Below are 25,513 nucleotides of genomic sequence, written 5' to 3'. Positions count from 1 at the left end.
ATGTTTCGGTAAATAATATGTCCACCTTTAAAGTTTCAATTACTGAATTATTTTTTCATCAATTCTCGCCGAACAATCTTTAGGCATTCGAAGTAATAAACAATAATAATATATTAAGGAGCTAAAAATAACAAAACTCTCTAAGAAAACAACGATTCACTCGATTGTATGAAACGTGCAGTCATTGACAGACTGACGGCTATAATATTTAAAAAAAAGGAGATAGCAGAAATCCACTACGTTTTAAGCAACTGTTTGCTTTCAAACTTAGCCGGATTATACTTCGTCGCCCAATTGTAAGTACTATTTCAATGTTATGTCGAATCTAAATTTCAATTTATACTCAGGCAGCCCGCCTCTTATTACGTAGTATTTACATCCTTTTTGGAAATGTCTTTTTATTTATTGGTGGTAATCAATGAATGATGTTCTTTATGAACGTCATAGGTGGTAATGTTAAATATATATCCGTTCCAAAACATTTATAAGGAATGCTTTGGAAAATAAATACTTTTCACAATGAAACAAAATCCTCCTTTAAAAGGAGTTTCAAATATAGTTTTGGAGTTAAAAGTTTTAGAATAAGGCCTTATAACGAACGTTATTCAAGTTCTTTCTTGCGGAATATGTTTATATTATGTTCTCACTAGGAATTTTTAATATTTTCTACCTGCTTAATACGTTCGCTCTATCTGGGAAGTGCTAACTCTATGCTAACAGCAGTAAGCCTTCTCGCAGAAATCCTACTAAAGAAAAATATATTAACATAATAACATTCCTCAAATGATTGTTCGCTAGGTTGAGCTCAGGGTACATAATGAAATTTCTTTTTGTAACAAACACTTTGTTCTATATAATGTACTAGGTGACCCGACAGACGTTGTTCTGAAGATAATAAAAAAATACTGTTTTTTTATGTATTTGTCAATAATTTTTCATAACATCAAGAATAATGTATTTCGTAACATATGCTCCTTGATGTTACAATGACATTGTTTCACAGCAGAACTGTCAAACCGTGCGTCAATAAATACTCTCACAGAAAATAAGTCCATACAAAACAAATCGAAATAAAAATTATCCTATCTCTCAAGTTGGACTAAACTGCACTCCATGAAGTAATCCCCATTAAAATCCGTTCATTAGTTTAGGAGTCCATCGCGGACAAACAGCGTGTCACGTAATTTATATACACTGGCCTGCAAAAGTAGGTATCACACTTTTCAAATTAATTTTTTTTCTTAACTATAGAAGGTAGAGATTTAAGATTAAAAACGTTTTGTTGCAAATTTTATAGGCTTTAATTCTTAGAAACTAAAATTATACAGTAGTAACATTTATAACTTTAAAACGATAAAACAATGAAAATAGACATTTTTAGTTTAGTGTAAAAAAATTCAACTAAAATGTATTACATGTTATTTAATTATTAATAACTGGTATTGCCTCCTCGAGCTCTGATTACAGCTTCGAGCGGGTTTGGCATACTGAACACTAGGTTTCGGAGCCGATGTTGGGGAATATTCTCTCATCCATCCATCATCTCGGATCCATCACCCATATTTGCTAAATACGGCCCTGCATACTCATTGAGAATCTCTTGAGCATATCTTTGCCCAGTGAGGGTGCCATTTTCTATGGCTACTAGCTCTGTGCGACCTTCTGAAGATATGCCAGCCCATACATGTACACGGCCTCCACCGTATTGGACTCTTTCTGAGATGCAAGCTTGAAGGTATCGCTCACCAGGTCGCCTGTAAACACTTCGCCTTCCATCAGAAGTGTAAAGGGAGAATCGAGACTCATCTGCAAACAAAATTCTTGACCATTCTTCTTCATCCCACTGCATGTGTTCACGGGCGTATCGCAGTCCCACTACTCGATGCTGTTACTCGAGTTTTGGGCCACTCGCTGGTCTTCGGGGTTTCAAATTTGCTTCAGCAAGTCTTCTTCTCACTGTACTGTCACTAATGTAGTCCCTCCGGGTCTGAAGTAGCTGTTGCTGGACTACAACTGCATTTTGGTGGCGATTTCTTAACACAGTGGAAATAATATAACGATCTTCTCGGGCACTGGTACACCTGGGTCTGCCATTACAAGGTCTCCTCAGATGGTGTCCAGTCTCTTCGTACCTTCGCTTTACCTTCTGGACCATTCGTACCGTCACACCCACCATTCTTGCAGTGCGACGCATACTGATGCCTAGTTCCAGAAAAGCCATGATCCTAGCACATTCTTCGACTGAAAGAGGCATGATAAATAAATGTTATGTGCTTTTTAGCATAAATTTTTAAAACAAGACCCATCGATCTTGAAAAAAATTTAAAACAGAAAGAAAAATGTGAATGGTAAAATTGTAATTCGGAAACGTCCACTTTGAAAAAGGAATGGTTTTGTTTTTGAAGTTTTTTTTCAGCTAATTCTTAAAAGAAGGTTACCGACTATAAAGTTTTAATGTACAAAATTAAATTCTCTTTGGAGTCCTTTTTATTTTGAAAGTATATCTTGTGAACTTAAAACGTTATCCCAATTTTAAAAGTGTGATAAGTACTTACTTTTGAAGGCCAATGTATATTAAGATAGATATGAAATCAACCTGGCAATTTTCATATAATAATATTATAATGGATAATATTTTACAATAAAATAACTACGTTAAAAAATCCACTTTAAAAACTGAAAAGTATAAAATAACTTAATAAAGATTTAATTTAATACACCTCTTATGCGAACCTGATTCCTTTAATATTAATAAAATACTAACTATTGACACAGTAGACATATATACCCTACTGTGCTATTGATAAGATTTAAGTCGGTTCCTGCCCTCTTGGGTTGTTTAGTTCTAGACGCAGCTATCCCGCTCAAAGTCACGCGTGGCGAGTGCAGGTACCTACTATTACATTTGGCTTGGAACGACTGTATCATGAGACTTAGCCCTTCAGGGATTTCTATATTATTCAAGGTTGAAGGATTGGGATGTAGCCGCAGTCACTGCAGTAAAAGAATATTTAGGGATATTTTAAATTTTGTTAAAAATATACCTAGTAGGAGCATATCGCACCATTCACCAGTGGAAAGCTCCTTTGCAAAGGATGCCAGCTAGGTTATGGGTACCACAACGATGCTTTTTTCTGTCGTGAAGCATTAGGCCCGGTATCTACCAAAGCGAAGAGGAGAGGAGATGTGACGCGCCTCGCACACCCGCGCCTCTCTACTCTGGTGGAAATAACCTGACAGCTTCACGGCTTATCGCCTCTCGTCTCCTTCTTGGTAGATACTACGCTCGTTTCGGCCTGAAGTAGTTAGAAAAATTGGTGGGCAAATGAGACATAACATCATGTCGTTACGTGGGTACAACTAAAAATGTTTAGAACTGGCCAGTTAGAAACATTGCTAATGAAAACTTTTTTTGATTTTAAATTTTTAAACTCTTTGGTAACCTAATGTAGTGTATTGCATTTATTTGTCATTTGTTTTTGTGAATTGGTGGCAAATCTAAAACTCTTGTTACACGTGAACCTAACGCGAGAAAATTTTCGGTCAATGATTTTTTATGACTTTCGTTGTGGGCTTACTCAACAACAATGATAGCCTGTGATTAGCATTTCTTAATGAAGCCCCATCTCGTGCCACTATTTACAATTAGTTAAACTAGTTTAAGCGTGGACGTAGCAATCTCAATGATGATCCGCGTGAAGGACGTCCTTTAACAGCGACTACTGAAGATAACATCAGTGCTGTGCGACGCATGATGGAGGAAGATAAGAGAATGACCTATCAACAGATACGGGCAAGCCTAGGAATTGGTATGAGTCAAGTTCAACAAATATTAAATGAACATTTAAGCGTCAGGAAGCTTTGTACCAGGTGGTTGTCGGTTAAAGTATGGGGAATACTTTAACCGACGACCAGAAACACCTTCGCATGGACTGGTGTCGCTAAATGTTAGATAAGTTCAACGGCGGTGACTCAAATGCTGTATTTGACATCGACACAGATGATGAAATCTGGATATATTGCTACGAACCCGAAACCAAAAGACAATCAGCTCAGTGGGTGTTTCCTTTCGAGGATCGGCCAACTAGGGTAAAGAAAGGAAGAAGTAAGGAAAAAAGATGATTGCCTCATTCTTTGGTCGGAAAGGTCATTTCGCGACAGTTTTGCTAGAAGATGGTAGAACAGTTACTGCAGACTGGTATGTCAATCGCTGTTTGTCTGTTGTCTTGGAAAAAATTCGACAGCAGCGCCCTCGAAGCAGGATCCTCCTTCACCACGAAAATGCTTCAGCGCACTTCTCAAAACGGACTGTTGAATATTTGACTATAGCAGGTGTCGAGATAATGAGTCATCCGACATACAGTCCTGACATGGCGCCCTGCTACTTTTATTTATTCCCAAGAACTAAAGATAAAATTCGAGGTATTCTTCTTAAATATAGAATTAATAGAATAAATTCTTAAAATACGAAAATGCCATAGAAGAGACCCCTAAGGAAGAATGGGCCCACTGCTTTTCTCAGTGGTTCCATCGAATGCGACGATCTGTAGAGAGGAACGGATATTACTTCGAAAAATAATAAAAGTATTGGCAACTTTCTACATTAAGCCTTTTTTCATTTTCTAAACATTTACAGTGTTCCCTAGGTATTGTCTTTACATGTCTCAAGGTGATGAGCGCAATTGTAATGCCGCTCAGAATTATTGAGTTTTTCAAGAATCTTGAGCGGCACTGCATTGTAATGGGCAGTGCGTATCAATTACCATCAGCTGAATGTTCTGCTCGTCTCGTCCCTTATAGTCATATAAAAATAATAAGATTTAATAAAAGTTACTAAGTCACTCAGTTTTTGCTCTAACTGCTATGAAGTTCCCATATTCACTTTTTGCTGATTTCGGCTGGTTTTGCTTTGAGGAAAATCTTTAATCTTAGAGACAGCCCGCGTCATTTATTTCGGTTATCCTCACAGTATAATGTCATACGGCATAATGATTTGCAGCCTAACAGAACTTGCTAAGAAAAAAACGATTCATTCGATTGTATGCTTACTTACCTTAACTCTCATAAGTTACTTCATTTGAAACAATTTGGCTTTGCTAGGGGACGTTCAACAACGGATGCAGGTGTTGAGCTTATCAAGAATATTTATGATGCCTGGGAGGAATCGCAGAATGCACTTGGCATCTTGTGTGATTTATCTAAGGCTTTTGATTGTGTTCAACATTCAACGCTGGTCAGGCAGCTATTTCACTATGGCATAAAAGGAACTGCGCTCGATCTTCTGATTTCATATCTAAACAATAGAATTCAGAGGGTCGACGTGAATGGCAGGAGATCTCCTGGGACTCCTCTTAATATGGGGTTACCAAAAGGGTCTATTCTTGGACCGTTCCTCTTCCTGATCTATATAAATGATCTTCCTAATCTTATACAAAAAAAAGTTGTTGCGGGCGACACTTCACTGATTTTCAAAGTGAAAAGAAACCACGCTATGTATGACGAAGTGAACGATATTCTATCTGACATCGTGTACTGGTTTAGCTCTAATAACCTATTGTTAAATAGCAAGAAAACGAAATATATAAAATTTACCGTACCAAATGTCAAAAATGCAAGTGTTTTGTTAAACGGAGTGGTGATAAAACCGGTAGAATCTGCTAAATTTCTTGGCATTACTCTGGATTCCAAATTACAATGGGGCCTCCATATTGAAGGATTGGCGGACAGACTTAGTTTCTGCAGCATACGCGGTTACAAAGATTAGACAATTAACTGACATATGCAAGGCGTGACTTGTATACTTTAGTTACTTCCATAGTAAATAAATATTATGACTGTTCATTGTCAGTACATTTATGAAAATTTAATATACGTCACAAAAATCGTCACCTTTTTGCTCTTAATAGTGATTTTCATTATTATAACACTAGAAATAAGGGATTGCTTGTAACTTATTCTAGTAGGGTTCATAAGATACATAATAGCTTTAAGGGTAAAAGTATACACTTCTACAATAAAGTCCCAGCCACAGTTCAGGCATTATCTATAAATAAATTTAAATGTTTTATAAAAACCACAGATTAGGAATGGAACGACCGCCCACAGACTATTAAATAATAAATTTTATTGTACGATTTTATATTGTAACCATATTTTTATATTAAATAAAGAAGCCGACTGAGTTTGTTGCGCCCATTCTTCTCAGGCCTGAGGCATTCATTTTGGAATGGGTGGTGGTTTTTTTACTTTCAATAAGTGATGTCACATCCTATTTTGATTTTGATTTTGAATTTGAATATGAAACTTGCAGTTATTGATAGATTGACAGATGATTGAGATAGCCGCACTGACCTTTACTATATACCACTGGACTGGCGGCTGTCAAAGTGCTTGTGTGTCTGTTTGATATTCGCCATTTTGGCGCCATGTAGCCCAGAGTCTGCGGTACTAAAACTAGTGATGAAAATCTCAGCAAACATCGAGAGATGGTGGAAAACTATTTACAAAAAAAATGTATACTTTATAACGTTGATTCTTGAAGTTTAAATAGCACGGAAAACGAAGGAAATTAATTCAAAATGCAAATATATTTCAGAATAGTTCTCTGGACGCTCGGGAGTGGCGCTTCAAATAGGCACATAAAAATTGCTGTCAAACATATGGAACAGCCTGTCCAGTGGTATTTATACAGGTCAGTGGATAGCCGAAATCCACTACGTTTTAGGCAACTGTTCGCTGTCAAACTTAGCCGGATTGTACTTCGTCGGCAATGGCGATACTGTAATTACTACTATTTTAAACTTATGCCAAATCACTGCACGTTTCACACTAAACTAAATTTCAATTTTTACTCAGGCAGTCCCACCTCTTATTAAGTAGTATTTACATCCTCTTTGATGCTTTGCGGAGGTTTATGTTTTGCATAGATCTTTATTTTACCAAAGAGACTTATTATATCATGGACGTAAAAAATATTGTATGTCGGCCAGGGAATTATGCAATATTTGAAAGAAATAGGCATTTTGAATGTTGCGTCTCAATACAATATTAACGTTTTACTATTTGTATATGAAAAAAAAAATTAATATATAATAGTAGTTATTATAATTTAAATGCGAGATGTAGGTATAAATATATAGTTCCAGTCTTCCTAATCAGTAACACCCCAGCGAAACTCTCTAGGAAAAAGCGATTCACTCGATTGTATGAAACGTGCAGTCATTGATAGATTGACAGATGGCGGCTATTATAATCTTGTAAAAAACGGAGATAACCGAAATCAACTACGTTTAAAGCATCTGTTCGCTTTGAAACTTAGTCGGATTATACTTCGTGGTCAATTGTCATACATAATTAGTTATTTTTTCTTAGGCTTCCCGCCTCTTATTACGTAGTATGTACATAATCCTTGCTCAGTACAGCCAAAGCCATATTTCACCCAGTATGCCAGATTTTACAATAATTGGTGGAGTTGATTTCAATTAAACTTTAAAGTTCATTTAATTAAATTAAAGTTTCACTCAATATGAGTGAAATATTCTCAAATACACATATTATTCTAGAAATGAGTACGTGAAATTAGGGTAAGACTGTATGTACGGTCAAGTGAATAATAAAACTATTAATTACTTACTATTGATTTTTATTGTAATAACCCTGTTTAAATTTTTAACGTTCAAATTATTTTGACCTTTGTATCGAAATCAAAAATTATATGAGATATTGAAGGAATTTTACAACTAAACGAAATATCTTATCATGGAGAAATTTAAATATATATGTATTTTCAAACCTTTTTTGTTTCCGTTGTCTTATTTGATTGATAAAAACATGATTGGAAGAATTAAGAAAGAAAGAGTAATTACAAAATGGTGGTTAGTTAGAAAAGATTTAGAGAATATTATATGTGACACCCTGCAAGGGCTCAAAACATTTTATATAAACAAAATAATATTAGGACGTAAGTACTTCTATTTATTTATTTGATATTATTTACATTATAATATAATATAATATATAGAGGGGATAGGGATTTTGCTGCGCGACCGAACTGAAAAAAATGTGATAGTAAAACCGTAAGAAAAAATCCGTGGAAAAAAGTGCGTGGAATAAAACCGTTAAATGAGACGTGCGCAGGCGCGACAGTCGCATACACAAGCGAGTAGTGTATATATTATCAATATTATTATATTAATATATGATAACGATTATAGCAATATTAGAACGATTTTTTTTGCAATTTGTGTCGATTCTACATTAGCCGAAGGAACTTCGTTCCTACCTGGTGTCCCACGACACCACATCATTTTTTTGTACTTAAATTTAAGTAAATTGTAAAATACTTTTTTTTTGTGTGTAAAATAAATAAATAAAAAAAAAATATAATTTTCACTATTATTATAGTTAAAAAATACGGTAAGATTACAGAATCTATCTGTATCTTCTAAATAAGGCTTCTCTTTATTTTTAACAAGATTCGGGAATCATATGATTATAAATATTGCCATGTGGTGAGGTCTCGATGTACACTAGTGATATTGTTGTATGAGGTAGGTATTTGATATAATGATTACTTACTTACGTACTTTAATTTATTTAAATTTAAATTATTTCTATTAGTATTGTGTAAGGTTACAAGTCCGAATATTTTTCTAGTAATACTTCTTTAGGCGTGACTTGGGGGTAACTCAGAATATTTTTCTGACGGAAGTAACGTTAGAACCTCACCAGATATTAAATTAATTAATTATATATAATATAATAATAATAATAATATAAATATATATATTTAATGCTAATAATACTAAAATAGTTAATTATAAGTATTGTCACTAATTCATTTACTAATATACAAATCTCTCTCTGTACAAAATAAATAAAAAAAATAACATAGACTTTGAGCATTTTTGAATATTTTTGGAATAGCTTATAGAGAATTATTTATCAGTATAAAAGTACTAGGATTTATGCCGTTACATACAATATTAATTTATTGTGCTATCGTGCACAGATGTGACAATTTATATCCTACTAATATTATAAATGTGAAAGTTTGTATGTCTGGATGTATGTTTGAACTTCTTTAACGCAAACACTACTGAATGGATTTTGATGAAACTTTGCAATAATATAGCTTACACACCAGAATAACATATAGGCTATAATTTATAAAAATATTGTGTGAATTATCTATACATTTAAATAAAATTGGAGTGTCTGTTTGTAATATTGAAATAAACCTTTTTTTTTACTAAATTTATATTATGAATACATATATGTTAAATACACCAAAATAACATTTTCTACAATTTTTGTCTGTCTGTCTGTGTGTCTGTTTGTTCCGGCTAATCCGGCGACTTTAATTGGCAGGTAGCTGATGTAATAAGGAGTAACTTAGGCTACGTTTATTTTAGAAAAATAAAGCAATGTCCAAGAAACGGTCTAACTCTAAAAATAATTTATATGGCAAAACAACGTTTGCCGGGTCAGCTAGTTAACCGTTAAAAGTTAACACTTCAGAACTATTACAATTATTTTACATTTATAAGTTTATCTCTCAGAAAAAACAATTTTAATCCATAATTTCAACGTCTGTCTTACGAATATTCGATCAGTTTAACATTTTATACCCATCCCAAGAAAATGCTCAACGCCGCTAAAGAAGTTTTCACTTCAAAAATATCTATTAAATATGAATTTCATTATAACTCCATAAAAAATAAGCTTCTAAAACTATAGTAATCGTACAGAGCTCCGTCTCTGCATGTTTATATTCAATGTTGATATTAAAATATCAACTGAAGTTAAAGTTTGACAATCTAATTTGAATCCTATCTCCTTTCACCGAAACTTCATTTTCCATAATTTCAACGACTGTCTTACAAATTTTCGATCAGGTCAAGTGTCCTGACGCGAGTTTAACATTTTATAACCAGCCCAATAGAAGTGCTCAACGCCGCTAAAGAAGATTTCACTTCAAAAATACAAAATAACTCACTCTCTTGTCTTTCCATCCAACGAGCGGTGGAAAGCATATCACGAATGATAGCACCCACAGCCCAGCTATTAGCGCTTTGGCTCTCTTTCTGCTCATGATGCTTGGATAGCTGACAGGTCGAGTCACAGCCACGTAGCGGTCGAGTGAGATGGCGCAGAGATTCAGGATGGATGCTGTGCACATCCAGACGTCTACAGCCAGCCAGACTGAGCACCAGACATCGCCGAATATCCATACCTGAAAGAAGGAAAGTCGAAACTCTATTTTTTACGGCTATGAACTAGGTCTGATAGGACACCAGCAAAATCTTTAGAACTACTAAAATGCAAAGTCATTAGCTTAACTATTATATCTAAATTAATATTATAAAGAGGAAACATTTCTGTTTTTGTATGTAAATGTGAAATTACGTAAGTCTACATATGACTTAATAAATAACACTCTTTGAATGAAATTAAATAAAATAAAACTTTAATAATCTATTAAACTATTACAATTAATTATTTATAATAATATAAAGATTAAGTAAGTATCATTAACATCAAAGAGGTACGCTGCCCATGACATCAAAAAAAAAAATCTAAAGGAATCAAATTTCAGAAAATAAATGCCTTTTATGCCTTTTTATGAAGCTGGCAACGTTACCTCTCTGTATGGCCAAACTTATCCTCTGAAAAAGGTATGTACGAGATCTTGGGTCACCTGTCAAATGAAACGACTAAGGGTATGTTCTGATATGCAGTGCAACCACTGTACATTATGACGTCAATTTAGTATACTGTAAAGCCGTTCGTATATAGCCAGTTATACTGGTTACTATTTAAAACGGAACGCAATCCCGTATACTGTCAGCCGCATTTATTGACGCAGGATTCAAACGAGTGTATTAAAGTTTTCTAGTTCATTAAAAAAAAACTAACGTTAGGCACTCGAGTGGTTTTGAATGATCACGTGATAAAAGTACTGCGAGTACCTTACCTCGAAAACGCCAGTGCTCACAGTAGAATATGGCGGCGATTTATGACGTCATATATTTCCCTAGGGTACTGCGGCAGTATACTGACAGTCCATAACGGAACGAATTTTTCTACAGTGATAGTACTGTGCAGTGCTCGCAGTGCATATCGGAACATGCCCGTAATAGATTATGTCTTTTCTTAGGATATTATTATTCTTTAAATTCATAATAGTCTGCTAACTTAAAGCATTGCTAATTCGCACTCTGTCTTCTTAGAAGAAAAAAAAGTAGACTGACCTAAGTCAGAATGAGAAAAAACACTCCTTAGCGGCTGTTTAAAGTTAGCGGACCATTATGAATAAGGGGTAAGTGTCTTTTATATAAATGATACCTATATTATCCTGACAACTATCTCTGTACGTGACTTGAGTGTTAGAATAGACTCCAAAATGAATTTCATCGAACATAATATAGACAAAATCACAGATAGTATAAATAACCAACGGGGCTTTGTTTACAGGGTTTTCTGGTCCATCCAACGATATCGAATGTGACACTATACGCGCATGTAGCATAATATTATGGTCTACATGTTTTAAAAATTATTTACCAAAAAAACAACCGACTTTAATAACACTATTCCAAAACAATAGATATAATTTACACTAAAAAGAGTGGTATAAGAGCGATATTGAGATATTAAAATAATTGCGTATTTTTATACAATCTGATAATTAAATCTAATTCTAGGTTCGATTATTGCTATTTTTGGAACCGGTGTCCTCCCGCGGCCCCATTCTCCCTCTCGCCTCCTCTCGTTGCGTGTAAGACTCAAGCACATCTCACCTATAACTATGTATGTAGTTACAAAACTACCTTGACTGACACCGACTCCAAAAATAACAATAATCGTAACTATAATTAGATTGTATCAAAAACGCAATTATTTTTATGCTTTTTAGTGTATATTAAATCTATTGTTTTGGAATTGTGTTTTTGATGTCGGCTGTTTTTTTATTAATTTTTATTTTATTTATTGCGTTTTGGTGAATCTGAAGTACACTTACTAATAATTTGTCTAAATATGTGTACCTAGATCTAGAAAATTTTGCAATGCGGCAATGAACGTTGCAATTTGATAACAGACAGTAATTAGAAGTTCTGCCACAGATCGCACCCTTACTGTAAGTCGTTAAGGAGTTTCATTGATTGACTGTGACAATAACTCGACCATAACGACGTTGCGGTAAGTAACTCAAATATCCGGATAACATACAAAATAACGAAACTCTCACCAAATTATGAAGTATATTCTTCCCAATAAAATAAAAACGAGTTATTCGTAAATTTGTCGCGAGCATACTTATAGCAAATTTAAGACTTATAGTTTTCTCATGCATGTCATTGTCAGATCAAGAGCAAATTACAATGGTACCACACGGGAAGCACCAGCTTTCAAATAAAATATGAATTATCAAAATCGGTTCACCCAGTCGAAAGTTTAGAGTTAACAAACATAAAAAAAACGACGAATCTCTGAGAACCTCCTCCTTTTTTGAAGTCGCTTAAAAAACACGCTCATACGCCACACAGGAATAGTTCAATCTCACATTGTAATTTTAAATTCGTAATACAGTCTTGGATATTATATTTATTAGATAAATAATTATTGAATAATCAAATAAATAAAAACATAGCATTATCGAGAAGGAGGTGTGAAAATAAACAATGTTGATGTTCCAAATCATTTTTAAAAACTTAGTTATACACGTATTTTATAATGTAGACTTTAATTTTGAGCAAATATGAACACACTGTAAAATTGGGTCACTGGGTCAATGATTCAATAAACTTGAATCTTTAAACATCATAAAGCGAAATTAGCATTAAAGTCGCTGGTGTTCATCGGACAGATTAAATGCGACGTTGCCGTCTGTTTACTTCTCGCTCCTTGCCACATCTTGCGGTGACATCAAAATCCGAAAGCGATGCGACGCGAATGGGCATAGGGTAAGGCACAATCTATCGATAAATAGCTTGTGCTATGTAGTAATGTAGTTATGATCTATACACAAAAAGCTATTTAATTTTAAATACTTGGCGCTTTAAGAAATATCGTAAAATCCTAAAATATATATAGATTTGACCAATGAGCTTATAACTCACGTCAACTACAGACGATGTTATATACTAGCAGATAGAGCGCCCGCACAGCATTTGTAATAGCGCTTATCATGTCCTTGCTATTCGGAGCACAAATGCGTGAAACGTCAACGAATACGGGCAAACATTCAATCAGTAGCACCCCAACTATTGGTTTTCGAGATTCGTCAAATTAAACATCTCGATAGTTATTTTTGCCGCTTACACTAAACACATTTTCTTGATGATTCTTAAAGTGTTCACCGACTATTCAATAGCTAAAATTACCTTACTTTATTGCCGATTCTTGAAGGTAGCCACTGAAAAACAATGTTGGGTCAACTAATAAGCCGAGTAGCAAATCTTTTTGGGACAAAAAACTGCAAACACCTTATTATGTTGATCGGAAATAAGCCTTACTGTACTTTTCTTTGGTTCCTGATGTGTTAATTTTAAGTGAGTGCTAAGAATTAGTGGCACGGCTTGATGTTATTACCCACAAAATTTACCCATTTACATCAAATCGGTAAAATAAAAACTCTTAAGAAATGTGTAACCTATGATTTAAGTGATCGAGAGTAACGTGTGGTAAACCATGCCTTACCTTTCGAATCGGCACACAAATGAAGCGATTTTGGGTTGACGTATAATGAAAAGTGATCCGCTGGATAACCTTGGCTAACTCGAGGTCAATTGCCGCAACAATGCCTTAAAGTTAAACTTATCCTTAGATACATCATGATAACTGTTTGATTTTTGGTGCATGGTGTAGTAATTCACTATAGTTTCCTTAGATTCAGCTCGTAACAGGCAACCCGACTTGTCAATGAATCTTCACTATTATTGCACCATGAGTGATGAGTTTCTTTTTTATGGAAAAGGAGGACAAACGAGCGTACGGGTCACCTGGTGTTAAGTTATCATCGCCTCTCACATTCTCTTAACACCAGAGGAATCACAGGAGCGTTGCCGGCCCTTAAAGAAGGTGTACGTGCTTTTTTTGAAGGTACCCATGTCGTATCGTCCGGGACGACACCGCACGAGAAAGCTCATTCCACAGCTTTGTTGTACGTGGAAGAAAGCTCCTTGAAAACCGCACTGCACAGATGGTGGGGATGATATCCTAATTTGTGGCGTGTCGTGCGAAGGTGGAATTCGGCGGCAGGAATCAGGTAAAACAGCTCTTCGGAACACTCCCCGTGATAAATGCGGTAAAACACACACAATAAAGCGACGTCTCTAAGCAACGCCAAGAGTGATGACTAAATGAATACTTTTTAGACTAACATTCTATAAAACAAGTTTTTAATCCTGTACATAAATACGGTTCAATCAAATATCAAAGACGCATGTTAAATTTACTTAATAAAAAGAGTCGATCGAGATGACATCGAGTACTTTCAGTAGCGGACACTTCTCGACATCTGCTAGGCCCATGATTAAATTCAAGCAGTAATAATGAATATTATTACGAGGTAACGTCGTTTCGACCTGGTAGGGGATGAAATACATTACAGGGATGTTAAGCATTGGGTTTAATAATGGTACATTTCTTGCTCTATATATTTGGGAAAGGACTTTATATTTTATACAATATAATAATGTTAAAGGTGAATAAATATTCGTAAGTATTACTTTATTTGCTATTAAGATTCTTCTTTATTTTTGAAAGAAAAATAGAAAGATAAGTTTAAATTTAACGAATAACGCATTGTTTTCTGAATATATGTACATTAATGTCCATTTCTACCCGCAAGAGTTTTTGTTATTATGAACAGAACGTCTGTCGTGTCAGCTAGTGAGAATATATCTTCTATAAATAACAGAAGGTCCTTAAGGTTACCTTCTCAATCGGTATTAGAAACTATCATTTGACCTAGCGTAGCCTATTGAACAAAGCTGATCGGAGCTTCCACCGGGTGACTCCAATTGATTTCTGTGTTAAATTGTTTCTCGGCCATTTCTGGACCGATTTAAAAAAACTTCGACTTGATTCATTTACTATAATTAAAGTCAAACATCATTTACAAATTATTCTAAATTAGCACGCGCTATTTATATGTTGCGTTTGCCTGATTTTCTTATAATGTTGATATTGCTCAAAATGTTAAGTATGGCCAGATGTATGTTCAGGCAAAAATCCAGAGTGATTCGACTGCCAGGTTTTTAGTTATTGAATTTGCAAATCAGCACAAGTTTCTCATGTGATAATGTGTATGTAATAAGGCGATAATTCCTCATGATTTGTTTTTGTACACAGACTTAGTTTACGTCGCTTCAAATATATCCTAGTGATATTAACTCCCGAAGGAAACCTCTCATCTGAATCACCTCTCTAACTCAACAACTTTCCGCGGAGGCTTAATTTAATGCAAAAGAAGCGATATATTCCAACCCCAACGCCAGTAAACCCTTAATAAATCTCTTCGGATTTATAGTAAGTGAAAGTTAGTCATTGTGGTAGTAAGTTTGCGATGCAAAACTTGTAAGTTTTTCTTAACTTTATGATTTATAATGCCTTTAATTTGTGTAAATATTTTGTTTCGTGGAACGCGCTAACCTATTTTCCGCGGTGTAAAAAGCTAAGATAAGTATCTAGTCTTGTGCATTACTATATATTATACATTTATTTCAGCTCTGCTTATAATCTAATTGACAGCGTAGATTTATAGGGTTCCGAATTCAAAAAACGGAACCCTTATAAATTCGTCATGTCTGTCTGTCTGTCCGTGTATATCACAGCCACTTTTTTCCAAAACTATAAGAACTATACTGTTGAAACTTGGTAAGTAGATGTATTCTGTGAACCGTGAATACGTGTGGGGTCATCTATGGATAGGTCTTCAAAAATTATATTGAGGTTTCTAATATATTTTTTTCTAAATTGAATACTTTGCGCGAGAGACGCTTCCAAAGTGTTAAAATATATGATGTACATTACCATGCAAACTTCCACCGATAATTGGTTTGAACGAGATCTAGTAAGTAGTTTTTTAATATGTATAAATGATGAGAGCTCATTTGCACTGTATGATTTTGAGCAAAGATTTTTTGATTTTCCATTTAAATATTTTAATATCATTTTCCTATCTATACCACTTTTATAATATGTTACTTGCTGCTACGGAACACTTCATGTGCGAGTCCGACTCGCACTTGGCCGCTTTTTTATCATGCATTTCGAAAATTTAAAAGAAATATTTTTTTTATGGACGACGAGGACATAATAAAGGTATACTTAGGATAGCCCATACTTGTCAAAAGGATAACTACGTACTTTTTATATTTACACATTAAATATAGTGAAAATAATACAATTTATTTATCCAGACAAATTTGCGTGCTTCGCAGCCATTGGTACCGTCACGGACTAAATCGCACTTTTTATATTTTATTAATTTGCTATAAACAATAAAGTAAATGCAATCGAAAAATGGGTCTCTCATAAAAACATAGTACCTCCTGTTCCAACAACAATATTTTAATTCGTTTAATTTTACGAGAAAACATAGACCACAGATTCATTTGACATTAGGTGATTCACAAGTACCTGTTTGCTCCTATTTCATATAAGTTATGCCGTCGAGTTAAGATAAATCAATAGATATTAATCGAAATATTAGCTGATAGAACAATTTTATAACCTATCCTAAAAGACTCCATTTATATAAATCTTATTCAAACCTGTTAAAGCTGTAATTTTCTTTTTTTTTCAAACATACCTACAACAACGTAAATAGCATCAATATAACATGTCCTACCTACAGCATTAATTCGTGGAATATACAGATTTTATTATTATTGAAGTTATACTTCTTTAGGCGCGTTATGAAAAAATGATGAGAGTCAAATTTTAAGATGCGGTAACACGAAAGTAACACGTTGAAGTTGGTTCCCAAAATTTTCTAAAGTTTGCGTCATTCGTTATTTTTTTTTCGTCTCTTCGTCCATTATTTGGAGAGGCAATGTGTTCAAGCCCATACAGCCGTATTCATTGTTTAATAATTAAACGTCAAAGCCATCATTGCAAGATTTTTATAAATAGGTCTTCCATAAAAGGAATAAGGGGGCATAAGCTCATTTTCAATAAATCCTTACAACTGACAACATACGATATATCCCCACCATCTGGATGTGTGGCGGTCCTCCACAGTGCGGTTTTCAAGGAGGTTTGTGCGGTGTTTCCGGGACGATACGACATGGGTACCTTCAAAAAAAGTGCGTACACCTTCGTTAAAGGCCGGCAACGCTCTTGTGATTCCTCTGGTGTTGCAAGAGAATGTGGGCGGCGGTGATCACTTAACACCAGGTGACCCGTACGCTCGTTTGTCCTCCTATTCCATAAAAAAAAATATCTTATAACGCTGGTAAATGTTCAAACAGAACTGAAAGTATAATAAATATTAAAACTGAGCCGTTTCTCCGCTGAACTCCCCACACTTGCTCAATGCTGACATTGTACCTTTTTCCAAACGGAAATAGAATAGTTACCGGTGGCACAAGTTAAAGGAAGCCGCGAATTCATATTTTGACCCCACTTAAGAGTAGGTGACAATCCCAGCATAATAAATGATGTACTAGCGAGATCAATATGTACATAATCAGTACTTAAGGCGAGGTTTTCCCAACACTTTAGGCAAAAATCACTCGAACGTATTTATCTATAGCGTTATATATACGTTCGACACGGGCATGGCTTAGACACTAGCCGAGCTATGCGGGTCAACGACCCCACCCCGGAAGGACCGCGTAATATTTTATAAAAACGGTTGCGCAAGAGAATTTCTGCCAGCCAGCCATTCCGCCACTGCACAGGGATGATGACTCGCTGGCCCATGACGCGAAAGAGAAAGCTGATCTCCTGGGCTCCCTCTTCGCGTCCAACTCGACTCTGGATGACCAAGGTGCACCACCACCGCATATTCCGCCGTGCGATTCATTAATGCCGGAGGTAAAAATCGGGCATGGTGCCGTGCTTAAGGCGCTTCTCACCTTGGACATTCACAAATCGAGCGGGCCCGATGGCATTCCCCCGATAGTGCTGCGGACATGTGCTCCGGAACTGGCGCCGGTCCTTACCCGTCTTTTACGGCTCTCCTACTCATCAGGCGTAGTCCCGAAATTATGGAAGGCGGCTTTAGTGCACCCAATCCCTGAGCAAGGTGTACGCTCAGATCCGTCCAACTACCGCCCCATTGCCATAACCTCCATTTTATTACACACTTACATATTACACATATTATAACACTGGTGTCCCGCAAGGCTGTGTGCTATCCCCTACGCTGTTTCTTCTGCATATCAATGATATGCTGCAAATCAGCAATATTCATTGCTATGCAGACGACAGCACGGGGTATGCTTCCTACACCGGCCGTGCCAACATGTCCCGGGATAGCGTCGACGAGAACCGGATCAAACTTGTGTCTGAAATCGAGACTATGCTTTGCAAAGTCTCGGAATGGGGCCGACAAAATTTAGTCCAATTCAACCCCAAGAAGACACAAGTTTGTGCGTTCACCACTAAAAAGTCTCCCTTCGTCGTATCCCCTCGATTCGAGATCACTCCTCTAACTGCCACAGCCTGTATTGGCATACTTGGCGTCGATATATCGAGCGACGTTCAGTTCCGTGGTCACTTGGAAGGGAAGGCCAAATTGGCCTCTAAAAAGCTTGGTGTACTCAGTAAGGCGAGACAGTACTTCACTAAAAGCCACCGCCTGCAACTTTATAAGACGCAAATTCAGCCTCACATGGAGTACTGTTCTCACCTCTGGGCGGGTGCTCCCCAGTACCAGCTTCTTCCATTTGACCCCATACAACGAAGAGCGGCTCGAATCATCGACGATCAAGTCATCTCCGATCGGCTTGATTCTCTGGCATTGCGTAGAGATGTGGGTTCTCTCTGCATCTTCTACCGCATTTATCACGGGGAGTGCTCAGAGGAGCTGTTCGGGTTGATTCCAGCGGCCGAATTCCACCATCGGACATTACGTGCAAAGTACCATCCGCATCACGTAGACGTCTGGCATTCCACAACCGCGCGTTTTCTTCGAAATTTCTTGCCTCGCACAGCCACTTTGTGGAATCAACTACCGGCAGCGGTCTTCCCGAACAGATACGACTTAGGGACCTTCAAGAAAAAAGCATACTCCCACCTTAAAGGCCGGCAACGCATTTCTTGACACACCTGTTGTTGCGGATGTCCATGGGCGGTTGCCTCACCTCTCCCCATCCCGTGAGCCTCTTGCCCGTTTGCCCCCTCTCATATAAAAAAATAAAAAAAAAAGTACGAAATGCTGTGATATTTTTATGCATTTTGAAGTGAAACTTCTTTAGGCGCATGAGGGCAATTTTTTTACAAATGAAACGGAAAAGAACGTCACGGAAATTTGAGACATTTTTGTTCAAGGGAGAGAGCGATTGACACCGATTGAGGAAGAGTATTTCTTACTCTCGGGCTTTCCTACTTGCCTTCTATTGTGCAGGTTTAGCGTCACGGGCGTACTGCTGGCATGAGCGAGCATGCAACCAAGGCGTCGCGTTTGGTTTATAACGAAAAAAATTAATATAAAATAATTCACAAAGCGTATTGATAAAACCCACAAGGAAAATTTATAAATACTAATAAACTATCGAATACAATAAGTTTTGTGTTTATAGCTATCATAAATTTATGATAATATAAAATAATTCAAATAAAAAGACTATTTTTCAAAAAATAAATCTATCGAGATTTTTTTTCGTAATCGTGTTTCCGAAACTGCGATAATTTAGATAAAGAAATGAAGATAAACTTGTCAAAAAAATGGAATCGTAGTATTTGTAGAAGTATTTTAAGTAGATTTTCAAAAATGTTACTTTTTAGGACTATAGCGCCTTAAGAAGAAATATTAATACAGATCCTTCAAGTCATCTTGGCGCGCGGCTTTGTCTGCGTGTGTTTGTAAATATGCAGTTTTGATCTGTGTGATAGTGACACACGACTATAATAATTGCTCGGACGATGAGTAATTATGACAGTTATCATGACCATCATGTTCACGAAGCATCCATACACAAACAATGAATTCAAGCTCTAAAAGTTGATGCATTCAGTAAAACGGTTTAATTTTATAGGCTGCAATCAGAGGACTAGCATACAAATTCGACAGCATTAAAAGAAAAAATCAAAACTCAGAATATTTCTCTCTCATTCAGAATACATTAACGATTGATTAATATGTTATGTTTTTAAAGTGATAGCCCTCACTTCTAGGATTAATACACAAATAAAATTTGAAAAACAAATATTATGAACGATGCGGGATTCGAACCCACGACCTCCGGCGTTCCGTGCCGGTGCTCTAACCAACTGAGCAAACCGTTCGAGTACCGCCTCGTTACAAAATTCTGTTTGCTTTGTTCAACTCTCAATTGATTGAACGATTGATTAATTTTTGGGGGAGATATTGCCGACAGCGAAACCCTAATATTGAGTTTTTAACTCACGATTTTTAGTAGCGTTTACCTGAATGCACTGATGATTGTCTTGCACGTGTTAGTGCGATAGTATGTTGTTTTAGAGTTCTTAAATCTGAAAAAGCCTCTTAATCCTTTCATTAAATAAACATTTAAGCAATATTTATTCATTTAAGCCTATTACAATATAAAACTATTACTAACTACTTAAGAAGGCCTCCCCTTCTTTCATTCGTCCTTATTATTTGCTTTGCGGGACCAGGTCTTCCTCTTCTTCTTTTGGCATCTAATCGGTACCAGTGGTTTTACCTTCCTTGTACAGGGTGCTTGCTAGATTATGGGCACCACAACGGCGCCGATTTCTGCCGTGAAGCAGAAAGGTGTAAACATTATGGTGTTTCGGTCTGAAGGAACTTAACATTTTATGTCTCAAGGTTTTTTTTTTTTATATGAGAGGGGGCAAACGGGCAAGAGGGTCACGGGATGGGGAGAGGTGAGGCAACCGCCCATGGACATCCGCAACAACAGGTGTGTCAAGAAATGCGTTGCCGGCCTTTAAGGTGGGAGTATGCTTTTTTCTTGAATGTCCCTAAGTCGTATCTGTCTCAAGGTGATGAGTGCAAATGTAGTGCCGCTCAGAATTGTTGGGTTTTTCAAGAATCCTGACTGGCACTGCGTTATAATGGGCAGGGCATATCAATTACCATCAGCTGAACGTCCTGCTCGGCTCGTCCCTTATTATCATAAAAAATATAATGAATAAATTTTATAAATAACTAGTTGACCCGACAGACGTTGTTCTGTATATAATAAATAAAATAATGTTTTTTTATGAATTTGTCAGTAATATATCATAACATCAAGAATTATTTCGTAAAATATGCTCCCTTTTGTTGTATGAAATTGTTTTACAGCAGAACTGTCAAACCGTGCGTCAATAAATTCTCTCATAGAAAATATGTCCATACAAAACAAATATCAGACGACGGGGGACACATGAGAGGAAAAACAAAATTGTTGTTTTTTTTTTAATTTAATACTTTCATATTTATTCACATTTTAAACCTTCCCTGGACTTCTACAAATAATTCAATACCAATATTAGCCTCGTTCTCAAGTTTAAGCGAGACTAACGAACAGCAATTCATTTTTAGATATGTAGATAATAATATAACATACACAAATAATAGAACTTAATCCAGCAGTCTTTCGCCACTGGTAAAATCCACTGGTATATCCGCTAAAGCCTGCGTCTTGACAACTGTATCAACTTATTCATTGTTGCGTGCTCATGGATATATGAGGCAAGAGCGAACACTGTTAAAGAGTTTATTTGAATATTTTTATTGTTAAAACTGGAGTCGTAACAGTAATCTGGTTCCATTTTCCGTGAGCATTCTGAATCTAAGAATAGGCTCAGTTACAGTTAGTATTTTCCTTTTGTGGTTTGGCGATGCTTATATCAATCTTATACATGATAAAATAAAATTTAAAGAGTGGCGTGTCTGTTTATCATATTCATTGTTTACAAAAAACTATTTATATACATAGTTTATTTTATAATGAAACTGTTTTTTTTTAATTATTGTCTGTTTGTTTGTGGACCCTAATCTTAGAAACCGATTAACAATTTCGCTAAAGTGGTAAAGACAAAAACTATCACCCATTCCCAAAGTTATGTCTCAGATCTGAACCCAGCGGGCTTCTTTATTGAATATAAAAATATGGTTACAATATAAAATCGTACAATAAAATTTATCCCAATCAGTGGTATCATTAAGAAAGTCATTTATGTTATAGTAACCTTTACCACACAAACGTTTGACAATTCTTTCTTCTTTCTGAATTTCGTAATACATTTGTATTAAACATTATCTGGGATCTTGTTGTAAAAGCATATACAACGCCCCACAAAAGACTTACTAACTCGAGTAGTAGGCATTATAAGTTTATGTTTGTTCCTGGTGTTAACGATATGTTTATGACAGTTTCTAGCAAATTCACTTATGTGCCTATGTACATAACTCTCGCTCTACTACTATTACTACGACTACTAACGCTCGGTAACGTACATGCTCACTAAACTTACGAATATAATTTATATTCGCGATCTGCGCGGCAACCGCCGCTGCACGCTATTATGACTATGAGTTCCGAAAAACTCATAGCCAATGAATTGCTGGCATTCCTTCAGCACGCAATTGATAGTATGGACGAGATCAGCATCATCTAGATCTGTGCATCAAATTTCAAGTCTTAGCCGACGAGTTTGGAAATTACATGACCTGAAACTCCCCACAAAACTCGCTGTCTACAGGGCCATAATCTTACCATTGTTGCTCTATGCCTCGGAGACCTGGTGTCTTTACAAGGGAGATATCAGACGCCTTGATACCTTCCACATGAAGTGTCTTCGGGCGGTTCTTCGGGTGAGATGGCAGGATCGTGTGCCAAACTCGGAGGTTCTACGTCGAGCTAAGCTCGCTGGAATGGAGTGTATGCAAATGAAAGGCCAACTACGCTGGTGTGGATACTTTGTACGCATGGAGTCTTCCAGATTACCAAAAAAGGTATTTTACTCTGAGCTTAGCTCAGGTAAACGAAAGCCTGGAGGACAGTTTCTGCGTTACAGGGATGTCTTAAAACGCCACTTGACTGCTATTGGCATGTCTAGTGAGTCATGGGAGGAGCTTGCAACGCAGAGGTCGGAGTGGCAAACTGCTGTCAACACGGGTATAGAAAACTTTGAGCGTTCGCGTCTTGAAGACCTTGACGCCAAAGGCCTGATCCGTAAAACTTGACCCAAGCCCTCCTACAACTATACTCGCAATTCAAGTGGGTCTCTTTACTGCGCTTCTTGCAATAGGACCTTCAAAACAAAATTTGGTTTTGCGAGTCATTCTCGCGCTCATGCAAGAGCTTAGACGAAGACGAGTTAAGGGTGCCGTCGACGGATACGTATGGGATGACATCATCATCATCAAGTAGGTCAATAGAGGCCAATAACATCAACACACGACGTGGGGCTTGCATTGCTTCGCCAGCGAGTATTGAATCAGCGAAATTTGACTCGACACCGGCCGCTGCGCCCGCACGTGTAAGCGGTAATGTACTTGCTGCCCGTCCCTCACCTCCTCCCCTCTCGGAGGTGTCACCTGCTGTCGTTACGTCAACACTTCAACGTGACTATGCTGCTGCCATCCGGCAGCAACCCAGAAAGCGGACAGTCCTGAGTACAGAAAGTGGAAGCGGGCACGCCCGCAACGAACCCGCTTGTAGAGCTGTGTCGAAGGGTCTGACCGACAAGGATGGCTTCATTAAGGTGGAGCGGAAGAAGAGGAGACCTCCTAGTCATAACCAAAGTGGCACAGCACCGACAGGACAGAACCAGCTCCTGCGTCCCGTTATCCCAGCGACGTATATCTACGTCTCTCGCTTTCACCACACCGCCAAGGCCTCCGACATTGTTCAGTACTTGGTGGAGAAGACAAGGTTCCGGTTGGGGGTCAAAAAGTTTACGCGTCACGCAGTAGACTTCAACTCTTTTGTTGTTCGCGTCCCAACAGAACATATATCAACCTTCCTGGACGTGCAGCTGTGGCCGAAGGGGGTCGTGTTCGGCAAGTATCGCGGACGTCGCCGACCGCCGGAACCTACCGAACCCGCGCCTCACATCGCCGCGAAAATGTGACGTAGATTTAAGTTATATAATTATCATGTGTATGTTACACTATAAGGTATTTATTTTATGGGCCATGTAGCCTGAAATAAAGGAATTATTATTATTATAACATTATCAAGAATATATTGAGAGGCAACATATATATAGTATATATAATCTGAATCTCGAAAACGGTTCCAACGGTTTAAATGAAATTTAGTGAACAGGTAGTTTTGGGGGCGAGAAATCGATGTACCTAGGTTTAAATTTGAAAAAATGTAGTTTTATCCGTGTTTTAATGAAAAACAGCTACAATAACATTAGAATACAAGACTATAATAGCTCAGGTGGGATTGGGTGATCCGGAAAGGAGAAGACCCCGGTCCAAATCAAGATGTCCAGCAAGGCTCGGTCGTCCGGATATTATAAATCTTATACATGATAAAATATACTTTAAAGAATGGCGGGCCTGTTCATCATATTCATCATCATGTTCATCATGTACAGAAAACTTTTTACATACGTTTTTTCTAATATAATCGAGGCGAAAGATTTTTGAATTGTTGTCTCTTTGTTTGTTGACGCTAATCTCAGAAAACGATCACCATTTTTGCTGTAGTGTTCTACACTACGCAAACACCCTATTATATATATAAGCTATATTTATTTGTTTATTTATTTGGAAACAAATACAGATACATACATACATAAAATCACGCCTCTTTCCCGTAGGGGTAGGCAGAGACCACTTCTTTCCACTTGCTACGATCCTTACATACTTGTTTCGCTTCGTCCACTTTCATTATTCCTTTCATACATGCTCTCCGATTTAGGGTACTCTTGACCTGGCCTTTTTTCAAGACGTCCCTGATTTGATCTTGAAACGTCCGCCTAGGCCTACCCCTTCCAACACTTTCATTCACACTGGCCTTATACACTTTCTTTATCAATCGTTCTTCATTCATTCTCTCGACATGTCCAAACCATCTCAGCATACAGATACAACCTTAAACATAAAGTAGATAAAGTAAAAATAGAAATATGGACACAAAAATGTCTCCTTAAACAGTTTCACTAAGTACACTTAATATTTAAATTTACACTTAAATTACTCTTAGTTGCAGACAACCAGTTAATAAATAAATCTAACATAATGCAGTTGTAGACATTGTTACAATTTAGATGAAATTACGTGATTTCTAACTTACTCTGTTTGTGCCAGGATTTGTTTTATTCTGGGTTTGTAAGTTTTAGAGGAACACGAAAACATATCTACATCATTAAATCTAGAGTTATG

The 25,513-nt window shown here is 36.8% G+C and overlaps 1 protein-coding gene across 1 annotated transcript in view; it reads right to left on the bottom strand.

Annotated features, from left to right (window-relative positions):
* LOC126977175 (octopamine receptor Oamb) overlaps window positions 1-25,513 on the bottom strand; it is a 182,993-nt gene that overhangs the window by 11,163 nt on the left and 146,317 nt on the right. Inside the window, exon 4 of the mRNA XM_050825888.1 lies at window positions 9,998-10,234. Within this exon, the coding sequence (XP_050681845.1) occupies window positions 9,998-10,234 (237 nt within the window). The remainder of the gene's footprint in view (window positions 1-9,997; window positions 10,235-25,513) is intronic.

Source organism: Leptidea sinapis, chromosome 44 (genome assembly GCF_905404315.1).
Source record: "Leptidea sinapis chromosome 44, ilLepSina1.1, whole genome shotgun sequence".
Lineage (NCBI taxonomy): Eukaryota > Metazoa > Arthropoda > Insecta > Lepidoptera > Pieridae > Leptidea > Leptidea sinapis.
Note: the sequence above shows the minus strand (reverse complement) of the source record. Positions and strands in the feature narration are given on the sequence as shown.